At 36.4% G+C, this 17041-nt stretch overlaps 1 protein-coding gene across 10 annotated transcripts in view; it reads left to right on the forward strand.

Moving 5' to 3' along the window:
- The window catches only part of TCF12 (transcription factor 12), a 352686-nt gene that overhangs the window by 300800 nt on the left and 34845 nt on the right, over nucleotides 1-17041 (forward strand). For all 10 annotated transcript variants that reach the window (XM_081831136.1, XM_081831138.1, XM_081831134.1 and 7 more), the window contains 5 exons: nucleotides 3802-3907; nucleotides 4957-5096; nucleotides 5384-5528; nucleotides 6073-6137; nucleotides 15048-15126. In XM_081831136.1, coding sequence (XP_081687262.1) covers nucleotides 3802-3907; nucleotides 4957-5096; nucleotides 5384-5528; nucleotides 6073-6137; nucleotides 15048-15126 — 535 coding nt within the window. The remainder of the gene's footprint in view (nucleotides 1-3801; nucleotides 3908-4956; nucleotides 5097-5383; nucleotides 5529-6072; nucleotides 6138-15047; nucleotides 15127-17041) is intronic.

A 17041-nucleotide genomic window follows, 5' to 3' on the forward strand; every position in this document is an offset into this window, starting at 1 on the left:
AATATTCATTCAGGTTGGAATAAATGGTATAGTTCTGTTCACCAGACACTCAAAATTTCTCTCATCACCATGCCTAGAGGATAAAATGTAAGTGCTTGGGAAAGAAGAAAGAATTGTGAGCCTGCCATTCTGAAATGGAAGTTAGAATTCTAAAGAAAAGTTCTAAATATTGACCACATTTTACTGGAATATCTTAAATTACTTAACTGTACCTTTTTCTAAGATTTTATTTTTTTTAAGTAATCTCTAGACCCAACGTGGGGCTCGAACTCAGAACCCGGATATCAAGAGTCTCAAGCTCTACCAACTGAGCCAGCGAGGGACCCCTCTATTTCTCTTTTAAATAGTTTGATTCCTGGTAGATTTTAATCATCTTAAAGCATATATATTCCTTTCTCTTAATTTTAAGATTGTTTGTTGTGATACAAAATCGTACTTAAGATGTAAACGTCTGATTAGATCATTAACTAGGAGAAAAAAAACTGGCATCTATGTGCAGGTGATCAGATGACATAAGCAGTCTGGTTTTAATTTGTGGCCAGTACTGATTGTAACTAAAAGAGACTTGCTCTTTTTGTGGAATTGGCTGACTATTTCCCTACATCTGGAGTTAATAAAGTCTTTGAGACCACATCAGTTGCGCTTTGCCGCAAGAACTCTTTGATCTGAGAAATTGAGACTGGCGCAACTGCTGCTTCATAACATTGCATCTATGTTTTTGCAAGCTATGGTTAAGATACCAAAAGTAAAGTTATTTGGCTGGTGTTAGAAATGCTGTTAGATGGGCCTCTTTGAGAACCACGTTTTTCAAAACATTTTTATTATGATTAAAAACTTTGAACTTAGGTTAGTAAATAAATGATAAACTTTTAATAGCTTAGAGTTTTCACCATTTTCATTTATAAGATCTATCTTTTAAAAGTCCATTTATTCTTTTTCAAACTCTGTTTATAAAGACTAACATTAAAAACAGCTTTACCTCTAAAATGAGCCCTGTTTTTTGCATACAGCTTAAAATTTTTACATACGAATAGGCTAGTCTCTTCTGCTTTGTGTGGTTTATCTTGGTTTTCTTGTTTTCCATGACAGCAATCATTAACCATTATATGATCAGCATATTCTCCTTTATTTAACTGTGATTTGTAAGTCAGTACAGTCAGGTTTATCCTTTAATCGCTTTTATAATTGCAAACATTTAGAATTTTTTAAAGTGTAAGTATATTATGTATGGAATACAGTGAATTGAATGGGAATAAGGATAAATAAATATAAATTGACAAATTATACATTTAATTGACAAATTATGTAGATTTCTGTGTGTGTGAGATGACACATCAAAACTGGAGTTTTTTTCGTAAGTTGGAGGCTTACATACTATTTCAATCTATAACCTGGATAGAATTAGAGAATTCTATGTTTCATACTTTGAGATCAAGTGATGGTGTATATAGTAAATAAGCATTTGTGACAAGAAGCATATGTTCTAATGCTGTCTTCTAAATTTTATTCTCATATGTATTTTCTTGCTGGGTCTTGATTTACTTTATTCTTCATTGTAGTTTCAGCCTAGTTTGGAAAAATCCTTGTATAAAGGGGACAGAGGACATCTAGCTGTGGCTAAGTTTAGATACTGACACTCGATTAAAAGAAAAAAGTGCAAAATTCCTTTCCTGAAAACTTTTCCTGCCCATCAGCATTCAAAACACATTTGTGTATACACAATTATTTCACTGTGACACTATCTTATGTAATAGCGCTAAACTAGAAAAATACATTTAATATCTGTAATGGGGAAGAAAACACATTTTATCTGCCATATTCCTTTATCTGCGGTCTTTCTGGGTAGTTCTTAGGAATCCATCTTGTCTCAAACTTCTCAGGCACCACAGGTGTGTAGTCTTTACCTCTGGGATGGGAGAGGAAACTAACCTAAATGTCCATCCATTGAAAAGAAACACCTGTGCTGGTATGACACCGACTAGCAAGAAAAGTAAAAATAAACTTTTCATTTATTTAGCATGAGTTATATTTATAAGTAGGATTATGCAGACAAAAACTGGAAGAACTGCATTCAGGAACTGAACAAGGGCAATATTTTGTAGAATAACAGCTTCTACAAGAACGACAGAAAGATGATTGAGATACTATTAGCGAATACTTAGTGCTTACTGTGCTAAGTATTGTATGTGTATTATCTCATCTGATTTTCCCATCAACCCCCTGATGCAAGTACTGTTAGCACCACCTTACCAATGAGGAAATTGAGTCTTGGAAGCTTAGGTAATTTGTCAAGAGTCTTTATAGTTAGTTAATGCCTCAGAGGAAGAATAAATGAATATAAATGATAGTTTATGTAAATAAAATTTTGGCGCACATTTTAATCTCAGTGTGTGCTTCCTCAACTCTTTTATTAGTGCATAGATATGCTCAGGATAAAATACCAGACTGTGGAAGGACATAAAGTAAATGTCTTCCCTCCCAATTCTAAATCCAGAGGTGTAACCACCAAGTTTATGTGTAATCCCAGAAATTTTCTATGCTTATGCCAAAAATATGTGTATGATTTTTTATACATGCTCCCATAATTTTAAAAAGGTAGCTGTTTTCTTCCACTTAAGTGAATACTTAGGATTTTTATTTGGAATGACATTTAATGGATGTACCCTTATCTAACTAAACAAAAGAAATATGTGTCCTACACTGTTCACAATAGGACACCTTTCCATTCTTCCTGACCCGTGGTTTACTTTTGCTTTTACAGAGTGTGCATTACCTTAATTGTTTATTTTTTTCCTTCTTGACTTTAGTAATCATCATGCGAATGGTTTTGATTATTAAGGTTATTTAGCTGCCCATTTAGTTTTACAGAGAAATGGCAATGTTGGCCATTTGCCAATTCAAAATGTTCATAGTTTGCTTATCTGAAGCAAGGGTTTACCAAAGGAAATTAATACTGCTCTGACAAATTGAGATTTTTCTTTTTTTTTTTTTTAAGATTTTATTTTATTTTAGAGAGAGAGAGAGAACACGCCTGCTCGCAGGAGTAGGGGGAAGGACAGAGAGGGGAGAGAGAGAATCTCAAGCAAACTCTGCACTTAGTGCAGAGCCCCGCACTGGGCTTGATCCCATGATCATGACCTAAGTGAAACCGGGAGTCAGACTCTCAACTGACTGAGCCACCTAGGCACCCCTAAATAAGATTTTTCTTAAAGCTGTGCCAGACTTGAAAGTGTACTTGAAATTAGGACCCCTCAGCAGAATTTGGTTTTAATTTTGCTAACCCTACTAAGTTAAGCAAGTTTCTGAAAACTTGCAGTGTGCCTTTTATGGTTATCCTTTAATAATAACAAAGTATAGTAACCTTTAATCTAACTCGTTTTGATTTTAATACATCTCGTAACAGTGAAAAGAATGAATCTTATGAACCCAAAATTTATTTCATGCTGTATTCAAAAGACACTGTTTCCGCCACCACATTTTGAATCATGAGCTTATATGGATTGCAAGCAAAGTCAACATTTATGACTTTATTCAACCACCTGGTATAATTGTCACACAAAAATGCATTATGGGGATATTTGGAGTAGTATTTTTCTCAAGTAATCAGCTAAAAACAAATATGTAGATAGTAACCAAGTTAGATTTATATATGTGGATTTAGTTTCTTTGGATTTGTGGCAGCCCTTTATAGATACTAGCTAGGACTTTTTAGGCCCTTTATGAAATGTAACACTCATTTTACATAAGTGATAGATATGATAGTCATTTACATTTTAATTAAATTTCCTGTTTAATTTTAAGGTATATGCACCATCCCCAAATTCAGATGATTTCAACCGTGAATCTCCTAGTTATCCATCTCCCAAGCCACCAACCAGTATGTTTGCTAGCACTTTCTTTATGCAAGGTAAGTACTGCTAAATAGTTGTCAATCCTACAGCAGTTATCTATTGTATATTAGCTAATATTTAAGATTGTGAGGAAAGAGAAAACCTACACAGGAATTCAGTTATTATTTCTAGATATTTTTGGCCAAAATAAATTAAAATTTAGGTCTAAAATTTCTAATGCTATTTATTGCTGACTGCAATATAGTTGGACTATCCAACAAACCATTAGAGTGTCCCATCTAGTATTGATCAAACTTAAAAAGGACTTCAGTTGAGAAAAATGAGTAGAGCTGCTCTTTCTCATTTTAGAATTGAAACAAATGAAAGATATTAACAACTCTAGTTTCTTATTTAAATTACAGACTCTTACCACCCCTAGAATGATCAATATAAATAAAGAGTGAAAATCAAAGAACAGAATAAGACTTGTTAAGAGTGAAAAAGTGTTGCATTTCCTTTAATTCATGTCTAGCAAATAATTTTTATTTGGTCTCATATGGTTTTGGACTATGGGAAGCATATACTATGGGAGCAATAAATCACTACATAAACGCTTCCTTGACTTTACACTGGTAAGTGAAGTCATTGCTAACACATTTCATTTGAAGGCTGACTATAATATAGTCATTGATAAATTGATAAATTACTTACATTTACTATTAGAGAAACTTCTTTATTCCAGTTTCAGAAAGTTTGATATAATGTACATTGCTTGTTATAAAGAATTTTTTGGTATATTTATGGTTATACCATTTAACCAAAATTAAATCCAACCCATCCCCAAATTTGAGATTTTTATTATCCTCTTTGATATGAATTTAAATCTTCGAAGGATTTTTATAACAACCTACCTACTGCAGTTTGGATTACTTTTTTTCCCCCTCTAACTTTAGAGCTTTATTCCCTCTTTTTAAACAGTAATTGAGAGAAGGAAACTAGATAGAAGACTGGCTTGGAAAGGGGAGGGGAAAAAGTATCTGGAGGGTATCCTTTTGAATTCTTACGGCCATCATCAAAATAAAAAATTGTAGCTAAGGACAATTTTATATTTCTCTTTTCGTCTTAGATGGGACCCACAATTCTTCTGACCTTTGGAGTTCATCAAATGGGATGAGCCAGCCTGGTTTTGGTGGAATTCTGGGGACCTCCGCTTCCCACATGTCTCAATCCAGTAGTTACGGCAGCCTTCATTCACATGACCGCTTGGTAGGCTCTAACACGTGGCTAGGGTGCAGCAGCACTTGGTCCTCACTTGTGTTTCTCTTTGGATTACAAGTGTAAGATTTGATTCTGCCAAAACTTGTGACATTTGAAATACTTCTAGGCTCACTGCCTTTAGCATGTCTTTTTAAAAAGTAAATGACAGTAGTAGTGCTCTTCAGCTGCTAACTTGTAATATTCTTTCTGACCTGTTATAGTAGTTGTCCAGTTATATGAGCATATTATTCAGAAAATGTATTTAATAGATCATGTCTCTTTCCCCCTTTCTCTAGAGCTATCCTCCACACTCAGTTTCACCAACAGACATAAACACGAGTCTCCCACCAATGTCTAGCTTCCATCGTGGCAGTACCAGCAGTTCGCCTTATGTTGCTGCCTCACACACTCCTCCCATCAATGGATCAGATAGCATTCTAGGTAAGCTTTTTTTGGGTTGGCAAAACTCCCTAAAACCTACTTTGGGGATTTTCAATGAACCCCACATCTTTCAATATATTTTTTAGTATTGAGTTTTATATATATTTTTTTTTTTAAAGATTTTATTTATTTGACAGAGAGAGACACAGTGAGAGAGGGAACACAAGCAGGGGGAGTGGGAGAGGGAGAAGCAGGCTCCCCGCTGAGCAGGGAGCCCGATGCGGGGCTCGATCCCAGGACCCTGGGATCATGACCTGAGCCGAAGGCAGACGCTTAACGACTGAGCCACCCAGGTGCCCCAGTATTGAGTTTTAAAGTGAAAGAAAGGAAGAAAAACTTTTTAATTTTCATTAATGTAGCAACTGGTACCGAACCCATCTTTAACTTAGCTTATTAAGTGTAACACACACACAATATTTGCTGCAGTGGGTGAGGTAATGATAGAGAACACCCTTGAAATCATGGCAGAATGCTAAAAAAAAAAAAAAAAAAAAGCATCCTGCCTGCTAAAATTCTTGATTTGTTTTCTACCTGAAATATTCAGGAACCAGAGGGACTGCTGCTGGAAGCTCACAGACAGGTGATGCACTTGGAAAGGCTTTGGCATCTGTGAGTATTGATTTTACCTATTCTGCTGAATGAATTTTACACTGCTGATTCTATTTTGCGGACAGTACGTGTCATAGTTAAAGAGTGTAGTTACAAAGCAATCAACTTCATATCTCCGTTGGAACTATTCTCAGCGTGTATTGATTCTTGTTGCCCTTAAAATAACTCAGAACACCTTGCCACCCCATTCCCACAAGACCTGTCCTTCTAACTTCAATTTAAATGTCTTTGACTTAATGGAACAGACATAGATAGAAAGAAGAGAAATTTGAGTATTTTTAGGTCTAAAGTAAAAATTACTGAGATTAATTGTTAAATCTACTTATTAGTTTTAAATACATACTTAATGAGTTGCCCATTTAAGTAAGTCAAATGGAACCAAGAAAACTCCGTTATTCTTCTGGTCCACAGAAGAAAGTATCTTCAGTAAGAAATTTTTCTAAGACAGAAAGCATTTTACATATTTTTTAAAAGGAAAAATAATCATCTGCAACTGATTCATTCAAGAAATAGGAGAGTCTTCCCCTAAAAAATCCAGATTCATTGAAGAACTCATGCTAACATGAGTAGAACTGATTTGAAGGAATCCCATAGTATTTTCTTGAGCAGCTAATTTATATCATATCAGGACATTAATGACAAAGCAATGATTGTTTTAGTAGCTGATCCTTAAAACATTAAAACTGAAATCCCTTCTTTCAGAATTCTTTTGGGAGAGCATTTACCAGTAATTCACAAAGACTCCAAATCTCATTGTTTAAAAGAGGCACTTCTGCTTTGTACTTTCCGAATTTTCTCCTTAGGCTTTTTCTTTCTTTTCTTTTTTTTTTTCCTTGAATGGTATGCCTCTCAGAATTCCCACAGAGATGTCTTACATTTTCTATGAAGTGCAGTTAACTCTGTCAGACACATTTACTGCTGTTCCTGGGGAAGGCAGACCACTTAACCTGTGAGTAGAGGAAACAGCCATTGAACATTTAAGGAGATAAACCTCTTTGTATATAGTTTCTGTAAATAAACCTTTCTCTGCATCCCACTACAAGTTCCTTGAGAAATAAAGCCAAGGCAAACTCATCTACCACATAGTGGAGCACCCCACAAAAAATAGAGCTCAGTAAATGCTTGTTGAATTTAGTCTCACATCATATGACAAAAATAGTGAAGATAAGAACAAAGCCCACAAGAATATCACTTATAATTTGAATGTTTACTAGGTACCGGCTATTACACTAAGCATTTACGTGCTTTGTTTCATTTAATCCTCTAGAAAACCCTGTGAGGTTGGCATTATTATCCTCACATTACAGATGAGGAACTAAAGTTTAAAAGGTTAAGTAACTTCAGCTCAGAAAGATTAAGTAGTTTGTCCTAGGGATCACCAAGCTAGGAAGGGTAAAGCCCATATATATTAGGTAAGAACCTGGATCCAACTATCTTCACTACTGTTTCTCCAGAAAGAGAAATGCTACAGTGACTGCGGTTTTACAGGGTGTTGAGGATTAAAGGAAGTGGTCCTACATTTTCTGGACTTATTCCCACCTGATGAAAACTACCTGCTTAGAAATAAAATTATTCTATAATATTAAATCTGAGTGCCTCCCAGGAATTTGACTGGCTTACCATATTTTCTGTTGATTCTGAAAGAATCCAGTAGCAGATATTTCACATGTAGGAGGACAACGTTGAACTTCCAATTCTAGTCAACTTTAAAAAATACAAACTGCATTTTGGGGGCTTTTTTCTCAAAAGTCTTTTGTTTATTTTATGCAAGGAAAACTTCTGTAAAGGAACCTTGGCAGGTAGGCAGGCAAGAATTTGTGATATTCTCAGTGGTTGTCCTTCAAGCTCCCTTTCAGTTACCCTTCTCATAGTTGACTGTTTCCCATATTATGACCAGCATAGTAGCCAAACCAGTTGGCATTAGGGAAAAAAAAAAATCCAAATTCTCCATGAGTGGAAGCCAGGGAAGAATGTTTAATCTAGTTAGTGGGTGGGCTTTGGTTGTCATGGAAACTCAGCTCTGTCATCCTGTGTTGTTACTAGGCAGGAGCAGCCAGGTCATTCCATAAATCACTTCTGTCATAGCTGACGGTGATGCATTCCATCTGCTCCATCACTGCATGCCATAGTCTGCACAGTTGAAATCCCTTCCTTCAACCCATCTGCTGCCCCCTCCCCACCAGACACCTCCCCAAAACACATTCTTTCTCTAACTTCCGTTACGGACTCACATTCACTTTAGTGCTCACAGAATGTACTGAAAAACAAAAACATTACATGGGAAGTAGGAAGGATTAGAAGCGATGAGGAGAAGGAATTTTCTGAGGATTACATTTGAGAGTCTAACATTCATATCAGAATTTTATGTCAGATATTACAGATCTTTGGAAATGGTGACCATGGGTATTTTGAAATTTTAAGTTCTTTAGAATATGACATTTTTAATATAGCATCTAGTTTTAGATGGAGAAAACACTATGCTATTGTCATTAGAAGTTATTTCTAGCTCCCCAGTCGTCTGATACATGTCTTAGAAGGTCTTTCATGTGTGAAACATCACAGGGTACAACCTTTGTTCTTTAGTTTAGGTATTAAAGAGCACACAGAATACTGTGATTAAACATGTAAGGCCAGATAATGCATTTGCAAAGGTTCCTTTATTTTAGGTTTAAGCCGGGATAATTGTGGTCTTAATCTCAGGATAGCTAGAAAGAGAATTGTACATGAAAGTATTTACACAAAGTTCCCAAAGCCCTGTGGATTATGCATTAGTTTAGATAATAAACTAGGGTAGATAGAAGGAAAGGAAAATCTGGGTATTCGTGCCATTTTTAATGTGTTTCCCTGAACATTTGCCAGACAATAACCCTTTAAGATTGTGCCCATGGAGAGTTACATAGAGGAAGAAACATCTGGTTTATTTCAGTGCCTAATACCATATCAAAACACTTGGTCTTTAATTTAGAGGAGATCAAACAAGAGGACTGTTTAACTTTGTTGATTATATCAGACTTCTTTGTGATAATTTATGTTTTGATTTCTACCTCCAAGCAAAGGAGAGAAAGGGGGGGGGAGAGAGAGAGTGTGTGTGTGTGTGTGTGTGTGTGTGTGTTTTAATCTGGATAGTTAAATGGTCAGTAGTCTCTAACAAAAGAAAAGAAAATTCAGGGAAGTTGACGTTTAAAAGTAATTCATGAAATAAGTTTCTTTGTTCCTTAGACTCAATAACATTAGCATAATAAAGATTAACTGAAATGTGCACTGTAGTGTTTAAAAAATTGGGCTCACAGTTCCAAGGTTGGGCTTGGGAGCCCTTCATTGTTTCTTTTTTGTCTGAGGCCCTTTTCATTAGCTTCTGGCTTATTGGCACCCTGCTGATTGGAATGGACCATGACTGATAGGAGGAGGAGCCTCATTTGTTGCAGTAAAATGAGGCGTATTACCGTTTAAGCCTGGCAGAAGGTATTGGGAGTTATTCATCATTGGTCATTTAACAGTATGAGGACCATGGACTGCATGCAGAATGAGTTCTTACTTTGTGTTTATGCTTTACATTCTAAATCACTCCCATCCCCATTTTTTAAGTGACTTTTTTTTTTCTTTTTTTTTTTTTCCTTCAAACATCAGTGTAGGAGTTCTTTAAGGTCAGAACGTACAAGAAGTAATGAAATCCTGATTTAGAATGCTCTTTGTCAAATAAAGTCTAATTTTAGAATTTCTTTAACGACAATTTCTATAGAATAAGTTTAACTTGTATGTGATTCGGTGATAGAAGAAACATACAGAGGTGAAGTTTAATGAAATGATCTGTGTTCTGAAAGGCTGTATTACCCTGTTTTTATAATGTGTTACTCCTCCTCTCCCCACGTACCCATTCTTTTTTTTAAAGATTTTATTTGTCAGAAAGAGAGCACACAAGCAGGGGGGAGTGGCAGGCAGAGGGAGAAGCAGGCTCCCCACTGAGCAAGGAGCCTGATGTGGGACTCGATCCCAGGACCCTGGGATCATGACCTGAGCCAAAGGCGGACGCTTAACTGACTGAGCCACCCAGGTGTCCCCCACATACCCACTCTTTTTTATGAAAGTAGAAGGGACAAGAAAAGTCCTATAATTTGCCAGGCTATCTGTCAGTTCAGGAAAGGTATTAATAACAATTCTGTCTGTCATCACTTTAATTTAGGGCAAAGGAGAACTAGACAATGTGATGGGTGAGTGGAGAAAATGCCTTTTATTATACAAATGGAGAAGCTGTTTTTGAAAAAAACACCAAAATTATATATTTTTACACTTGATACATTTTATATTTGATACGTGTTTTTACACTGATTTTTTTTTAAAGCCCTCATTTGATTGTCTTGATAGTCTATTTATACCCTCAAAAACTCACGCCTGCCTAACAATGCGGTATGGACAGCTTAATACATCAACACTAATTCTCAGAAATATTCGCAGAACATCACCATATCATTGTTCTCAAAGCTTATACCATAAAACTGATTTGTAAATGAATTCGCCTTTATAACAAGATCTTTTAACCCCCTTTGGTATTTCTGTTACTGAACCCCATTACATAAATACTAAGAAATACTACCATCTACTCAGTCTTGCTTTTTACTGAAAAGTAGCTATAGCAGATTTCAAGTGCAGTTTAGTTACTCCAGGTTTTTTTTATTTTTTTATTTTTTATTTTATTTATTTATTTTTTAAAGATTTTATTTATTTATTTGAGAGAGAGAATGAGAGACAGAGAGCACGAGAGGGAAGAGGGTCAGAGGGAGAAGCAGACCCCTTGCTGAGCAGAGAGCCCGATGCGGGACTCGATCCCGGGACTCCAGGATCATGACCTGAGCCGAAGGCAGTTGTTTAACCAACTGAGCCACCCAGGCGCCCCACTCCAGGTTTTTTTTAAATAAATACTCAGCACCTACTTTATAAGACAGTGAAAGGCAATGATGGATTCAATATAGAACATTATAAGGTCTCTGCCTTCAAAGAGCTTACAGTCAAGGAGAAGATATGACAGGTATACAAAAAATGATCATGTAGAATATACTGTGAAGTAAAAGACTCAAGAAAAGTGTAATTATTCTAAGAGTATAAAGGAGGCGAAGATGAGTGTAAATGGGGAGGTGACATTTGTGCTGGGCTATCATGTGTTGTAGAATTCCATCATGGAGAAATTAAGAAATAGGCATTTTGAAAGGATAAGCCAAGTTCAGAAAATGAAAAAAATACATCTTTTGTTTGGACTATAGGGTATATAATGTTTATACGTAGGTTATAAGGTAGAAAGCTGTTTTTGTGACCAGATTATGGAAGACATCAAATGTCATTCTGTTCTATTTAGTAGGCAACAGGAAGTAGTGCATGGGATTTGACTGTTTAAAACTGGTTGGGAACAATAGCTCAGGCAATTATATATGGGGTAAAAGGAGCAAGGGAGTAACTAGAAATAGAAAGACTTAAATAATGCCTCCATAAGTTCTACTAAAGGTTTAAAGTAGTGTCACAGCAGTGAGAAAGATGTGTTCCTATCCCAGAAACATAGAGAATTGCAGGTATTGGAGTCTGTGGTGGGAAGGGTGGAGGGGGGGAAGAAGGGGCCGGGGAGAGAGAGTGGATTTTGTGACCATGAGAATGCTGGTGCCGAAGTAGAGGAAACAGAAGAGTAGAGACGGGAAGGGTGGGAAGCTTGGGGCAGTGATGCAAAGTTTGGCTTGGCATATTGAGCTTGAAGTGAAAGAGTATGTCCAGATGGAGAAGTCCAGCAACCAGTATGAGCATAGAAATATCATTCACAGAGATGTCATAGTTGATACTTTCAGAAATGATATTACAAAGGGATAAAACACGGGTCAATAGAAAAGAAAACCGAGACTAGAGCTCTGAGAGAAACCTACATTAAGAAACTGAAAGCATGAAAGAGAAACGGAGCCTAAGTATTACATCCAGTGATGTAAAAGAAATACTCAAATAGTAACTTCTCGCAAGGATAATAATCATTCATTCTTTCAACAAGTATATATTTACCAGCACTGTTGTAGAATCTGAAGCTACTGCAAATCCTGTATAATTCAGATTTTGTCTGAATAAGACAAAGTCCTAGCTCTCCTGGAGCATACATTTTATTGCAAGAAAAGGTAAGAGACAGATATAAAACAAGTAAACAAGTTTAGACGGTTAAGGATCACTGTAAACACTATGAAGAAACACGACAAAACCAGCAGGGTATGACAGAGAGGCAGTGCTGTTTCTCTAATGCTTTCATGCTGGTGATCTTTACAGCGAGTTGGTCTATTTGGTGATAAAGTTTTACATGAAACTGAAACTTTTCTCACTGCTCATCCACCCACCCTCAATGTTACCAACTCTTCCCTCCCTTACCAATGTTATAGTTAAGACGTATTTCATAAAAGTTAGCATCAGTTATTCCTAAAAATGTGAACTTTAGCTAATTTTCACATGTGCATCCTGATTTTTTACAAGGTAATTAACTTTAAGACCAACAGTATTGATCTTAATACAACATACTACCCTCCTTGTTACTAGTCCTTCCATAACGTCTTTTGAAGTCTCCATAGTTTTGCTTTCCCAAAATGGCTTTTTAACTTGAATATACAACTTCTAGATCTGGCTATTTGGAGAGAGTTGGTGATTAAAGGCATTTACAATTAGAATTTAGTAACATTATACAAATTGGTGTATTTTCTTTGAGGTAGGTATATCCATTTGTAGTCAAAGGAAAATAGGCTTTCTGGCTGCTTGCAATTCAATTAGTGCTTTCTTCTTTTTGAAAAATAAAAGCTGTTGTGTTTAATGATTATGACTTGTGGAATTTTGTCTTTCATGAGCCTGTCCCAGTATCTGGCTTTTTCAAGCATATTATGCTGTCTTTAAAACCAATGCTGAGACCCCCTTGTTTGCCATAATTTGAGCCTCTTTAAATTCATTAGAGGTCTAAGCTTATTCAGAACAAGGGTATTTCTATTGGATGACTCCTTTCACCGACAAGTAGTTTTCCTTTTTAAAATGTTTGACCACAGTTCATCCACATAAGTTGATTTGTCTGCCCTAAGTTAAGTGATGAGATGTGAAGATGGTTTATTATGCTTATAACAGAATAGAAATAGAATTTCCTAGAGAAAACTTCCTAGGGACTCTTAGTACTTGGATTAAAGAGACTTTTAAAATATTTAATGGTTAATTAAGTAAACTTGTCACTATTCTCTGTCACTTTTTTTAGCAATATGAAATAAATACAAAATATTGCAACAAAACTTTTAGCCAAAATACCAAAATTTATGCATCCACATGTTTTAAAGTGGATCCCCTTAGGGGCTCCTGGGTTACTCAATGGGTTAAGCATCCAGTTCTTGATTTCAGTTCAGGTCATGATCTCAGGGTGGTGAGATCAAGCCCACGTCGATCCCACATGGGACTGGCTCTGTGCTGGGCATGGAGCCTGCTTAAGATTCTCTCTCCCCCTCTGCCCACCCCCCCCCAGTTCATGCATGCATGCTTTCTCTCAATGAATGAATGAATGAATAAAGTGGACCTCTTAGGAGGTGAAATTCACAAATCATTTTGGGAACATTTTCTGAAGGACTTTTAGGGTTTCTTCCACTTTCCTCAAGGGTGACAAGATACCCTTTGGGAGCAAGTTCAATTTTATATGATACATCATTTGGAGCTAAATTTGGCAAAAATGTAGTTGGTCAAACTGAGAACTTTTTATTTATTTATTTTTTTTTTTTAAGATTTTATTTATTTTTTTGACAGAGAGAGACATAGCAAGAGCAGGAACACAAGCAGGGGGAGTGGGAGAGGGAGAAGCAGGCTTCCCGCTGAGCAGGGAGCCCGATGCGGGACTCGATCCCAGGACCCTGGGATCATGACCTGAGCCGAAGGCAGACGCTTAACGACTGAGCCACCCAGGCGCCCCAAACTGAGAACTTTTTAAATAAGAAATAAAGAATATTTAAAAATTTTTTTTCTTTGGCTTTTAAGACTTTTTTTTTTTTTTTTTTTGACAGCACGCGCACAAACAGGGGGAGCGGCAGGGAGAGGGAGAAGCAGGCTCCCTGCTGAGCAGGGAGCCCGATACGGGGCTCGATCCCAGGACCCCGGGATCACAACCTGAGCCGAAGGCAGACGCTTAACCGTCTGAGCCATCCAGGCGCCCTAAAACTGTTTTTAAAGACTATTGTCAAAAGATAATAGTTTCCTGAGATAATTATTTTTAATGAATATCACTTATTTGGATGATATATTTAAGAAAGATTATTGGGTTTTTCTAAGATTTTATTTAAATATTTGACACAGAGAGCACACAGCAGGGGGAGCAGCAGAGGGAGAGGGAGAAGCAGACTCTCCAGTGAGCAGGGAGCCCAATGTGGGGCTCAATCCCAGCATCCTGGGATCATGACCTGAGCCAAAGGCAGATGCCTAACCAACTGAGCCACCCAGGTGCCCCAAGAAAAATTGTTTATTAGATGTGTTAACTCATAGTCACTTCTCTTTTTTGTTCTAACAGAAACCTTAATAATTTTCAACTGGAATAATAAAGAAATAGATAGGATGTATTTTATTCCTCTCATTATTAGAATATATATGATACTTTTTTTTTTAAGTAGTCTCTGTGTCCAGTATGGGGCTCAAACTCATGAGAGTCACATGCTCTACTGATTGAGCCAGGTAGGTGCCCCTAAAATATATAAGATACTTTTTAATCCTAGCTTTAAAACTATATATAGCCTTCATGTAATGGAATAGTCCTAAATTGATGAAACCAGTTTTTCACTCTGAGTTTTAGGGGTGGCAACTTAGATTATAAAAATAACTCCATGCAAATGGATTTCTATTTTTGTTGTTGTCACATATTGATAAATGTATATTTTGTTTTCTGGTTAGATTTATTCTCCTGACCATACCAGCAGTAGTTTTCCATCAAATCCATCAACACCAGTTGGATCACCCTCACCTCTCACAGGTAGGCTTCTGTTTTATCTATTGACTTAAAAACGTGTATTGGGCTGCTTTGAAATATTTGAACTTTGTTTATTTTCCAATAAAATCTAGTAAAAATTCATGAAAAATCATCTGAATTTTGAGAAAACATGTAAACAGAGCCTTCCTCTTGTTCATTTTGAATATTGAAATATTTGCTAGTTTTGAATTATTCTTTTCTAATTCTTAATTTGGTATAATTTCTAAGAATGGTTGTTATAACAGGACAAAAATAAGGTTAGACAATTGGGATGAAAGCAAAATAGAAGGAGATAATTCAAAATTTTGGGTAAGGTAACATAGAAAGTAAACAGAATGCCCTATTTAGAAGAACATGTAACATCTTTCTTCCTTGTTCTCTGCCTTTTCCATGTACCATGTATAAGACTCAGAAGTGAATAAGTTTCTACTAGTTTGTCTTTATTTTTAGGTCCACTAAGTTATTATTTCATATATATATATAAATTCTTGGGAATAATGTAGCTTTTTGCTAAGGAAGTCTCTGTCAATGTGGATGAATATTGTTAGTGAGTTAGAGAAATGGTTCAGATTTGTTTTACTTTTTCCTGTTTTTTTCCACATTTGCTGTAACAAATTCCAGTCACTATCCTACAGTATAAATTTGTTGAGGTACAATTATTATTATAAATAGGAATTTTTAGACATTAGAAAGAAATAAAATTATAGGAAAGTGCTTAATATTTATTAAGCTATAATTTTAAAACTTGAATTATATTTTTCTGAGCAGTGTTTGAGAAAAAAAAAACATGCTGAAGAAGAAATATATTAGTTGTGAGGAAAAGACATTAGGCAGCTGGGTAAAAATTGCCTTACTCCTCCAGCAATTGACCTCAGCATTGATTCTCTTTTTCTGATCAAGTCATTAAGTAAGTCCATGTGGCTTTCTTGTTGTTGTTAAACCTTTTTGCCTTGTTGAAGGTTTCTGGTGTATCAGGGCCCTGACTGTCACCTGTGCTTAGCGCGTTGGCTTTGGGCCTCTGCTAAGAAGCGCTCCGGTGTAGGGTGTTGGACTGAACTGCTGGCAGCTGCTTTCGGCTCTTAGTGGGCTCGGCCACTCTCTCCGACCCCGTGGCTTCAGCTGTCAAGTACAAGTTGAACAGCTGTTCCCCACATAGACAGGACTATGAAAGACCCATTGACTTAAAGTTGTTATTTAACAGAGAGCTGAAATTACAGGAAGAATGATGTAACTTTAACCCTGCTCACCCTTCTGGCACAGTTTTACTAAAGCTATCAGTGTCATTTTTGCCACAGCCTGTTTCCCTTTCTCATCAAATGAGAATATCTGTCCTTACTGTGTGTTCCCACCTTCCCGCCTCCTCTGCCCAGTGAGCTGTAAAAGTATCCTTTGGTTTTTATTAATACTGGGTGGGAAGTCAGGCAGCAGAGGAGTTCAGCATTTATGAGGGGACATCACTAAAATGGAGAATCAGAGACTTAGACATTTTTCAAAAAATAATGGTCCAAAGTAAAATCTCACATTTCCTCCTCCATCTTTATTTGATGTTTAATAGGTGATACCCTTCCCCCCCCTTTAATCCAGCTCATTAATGAAAATCTATGGTCTGTTGAAGTATGTAATGAAGGTATTAATAGGCTTCTTTTTCCAATTCGGCAGTCATAATCGAAGAAAAATTCTTTCTTTCATGTATTCCTACTGAAACAGCACATCAAAGACTGATTTTATGCGAGTGCATCTCTCCCATCTCCTGTATCTAGTATTTCCATCCTGTCACCACACACATACATATACTACACACCCTAAATTGGCAGAAATGTAAAGGGAGAAGGAAAAAGGAAAGCACAATGTGATAAATTATTCAGAGGTGAAGGAAAAATGAAAAAGATGGAGCAAACCAGAGCTTCTATTATAATAT

The sequence above is a fragment of the Leptonychotes weddellii genome, chromosome 9 (assembly GCF_054177405.1).
Source record: "Leptonychotes weddellii isolate Sample4059 chromosome 9, ASM5417740v2, whole genome shotgun sequence".
NCBI classification, from domain to species: Eukaryota; Metazoa; Chordata; class Mammalia; order Carnivora; family Phocidae; genus Leptonychotes; species Leptonychotes weddellii.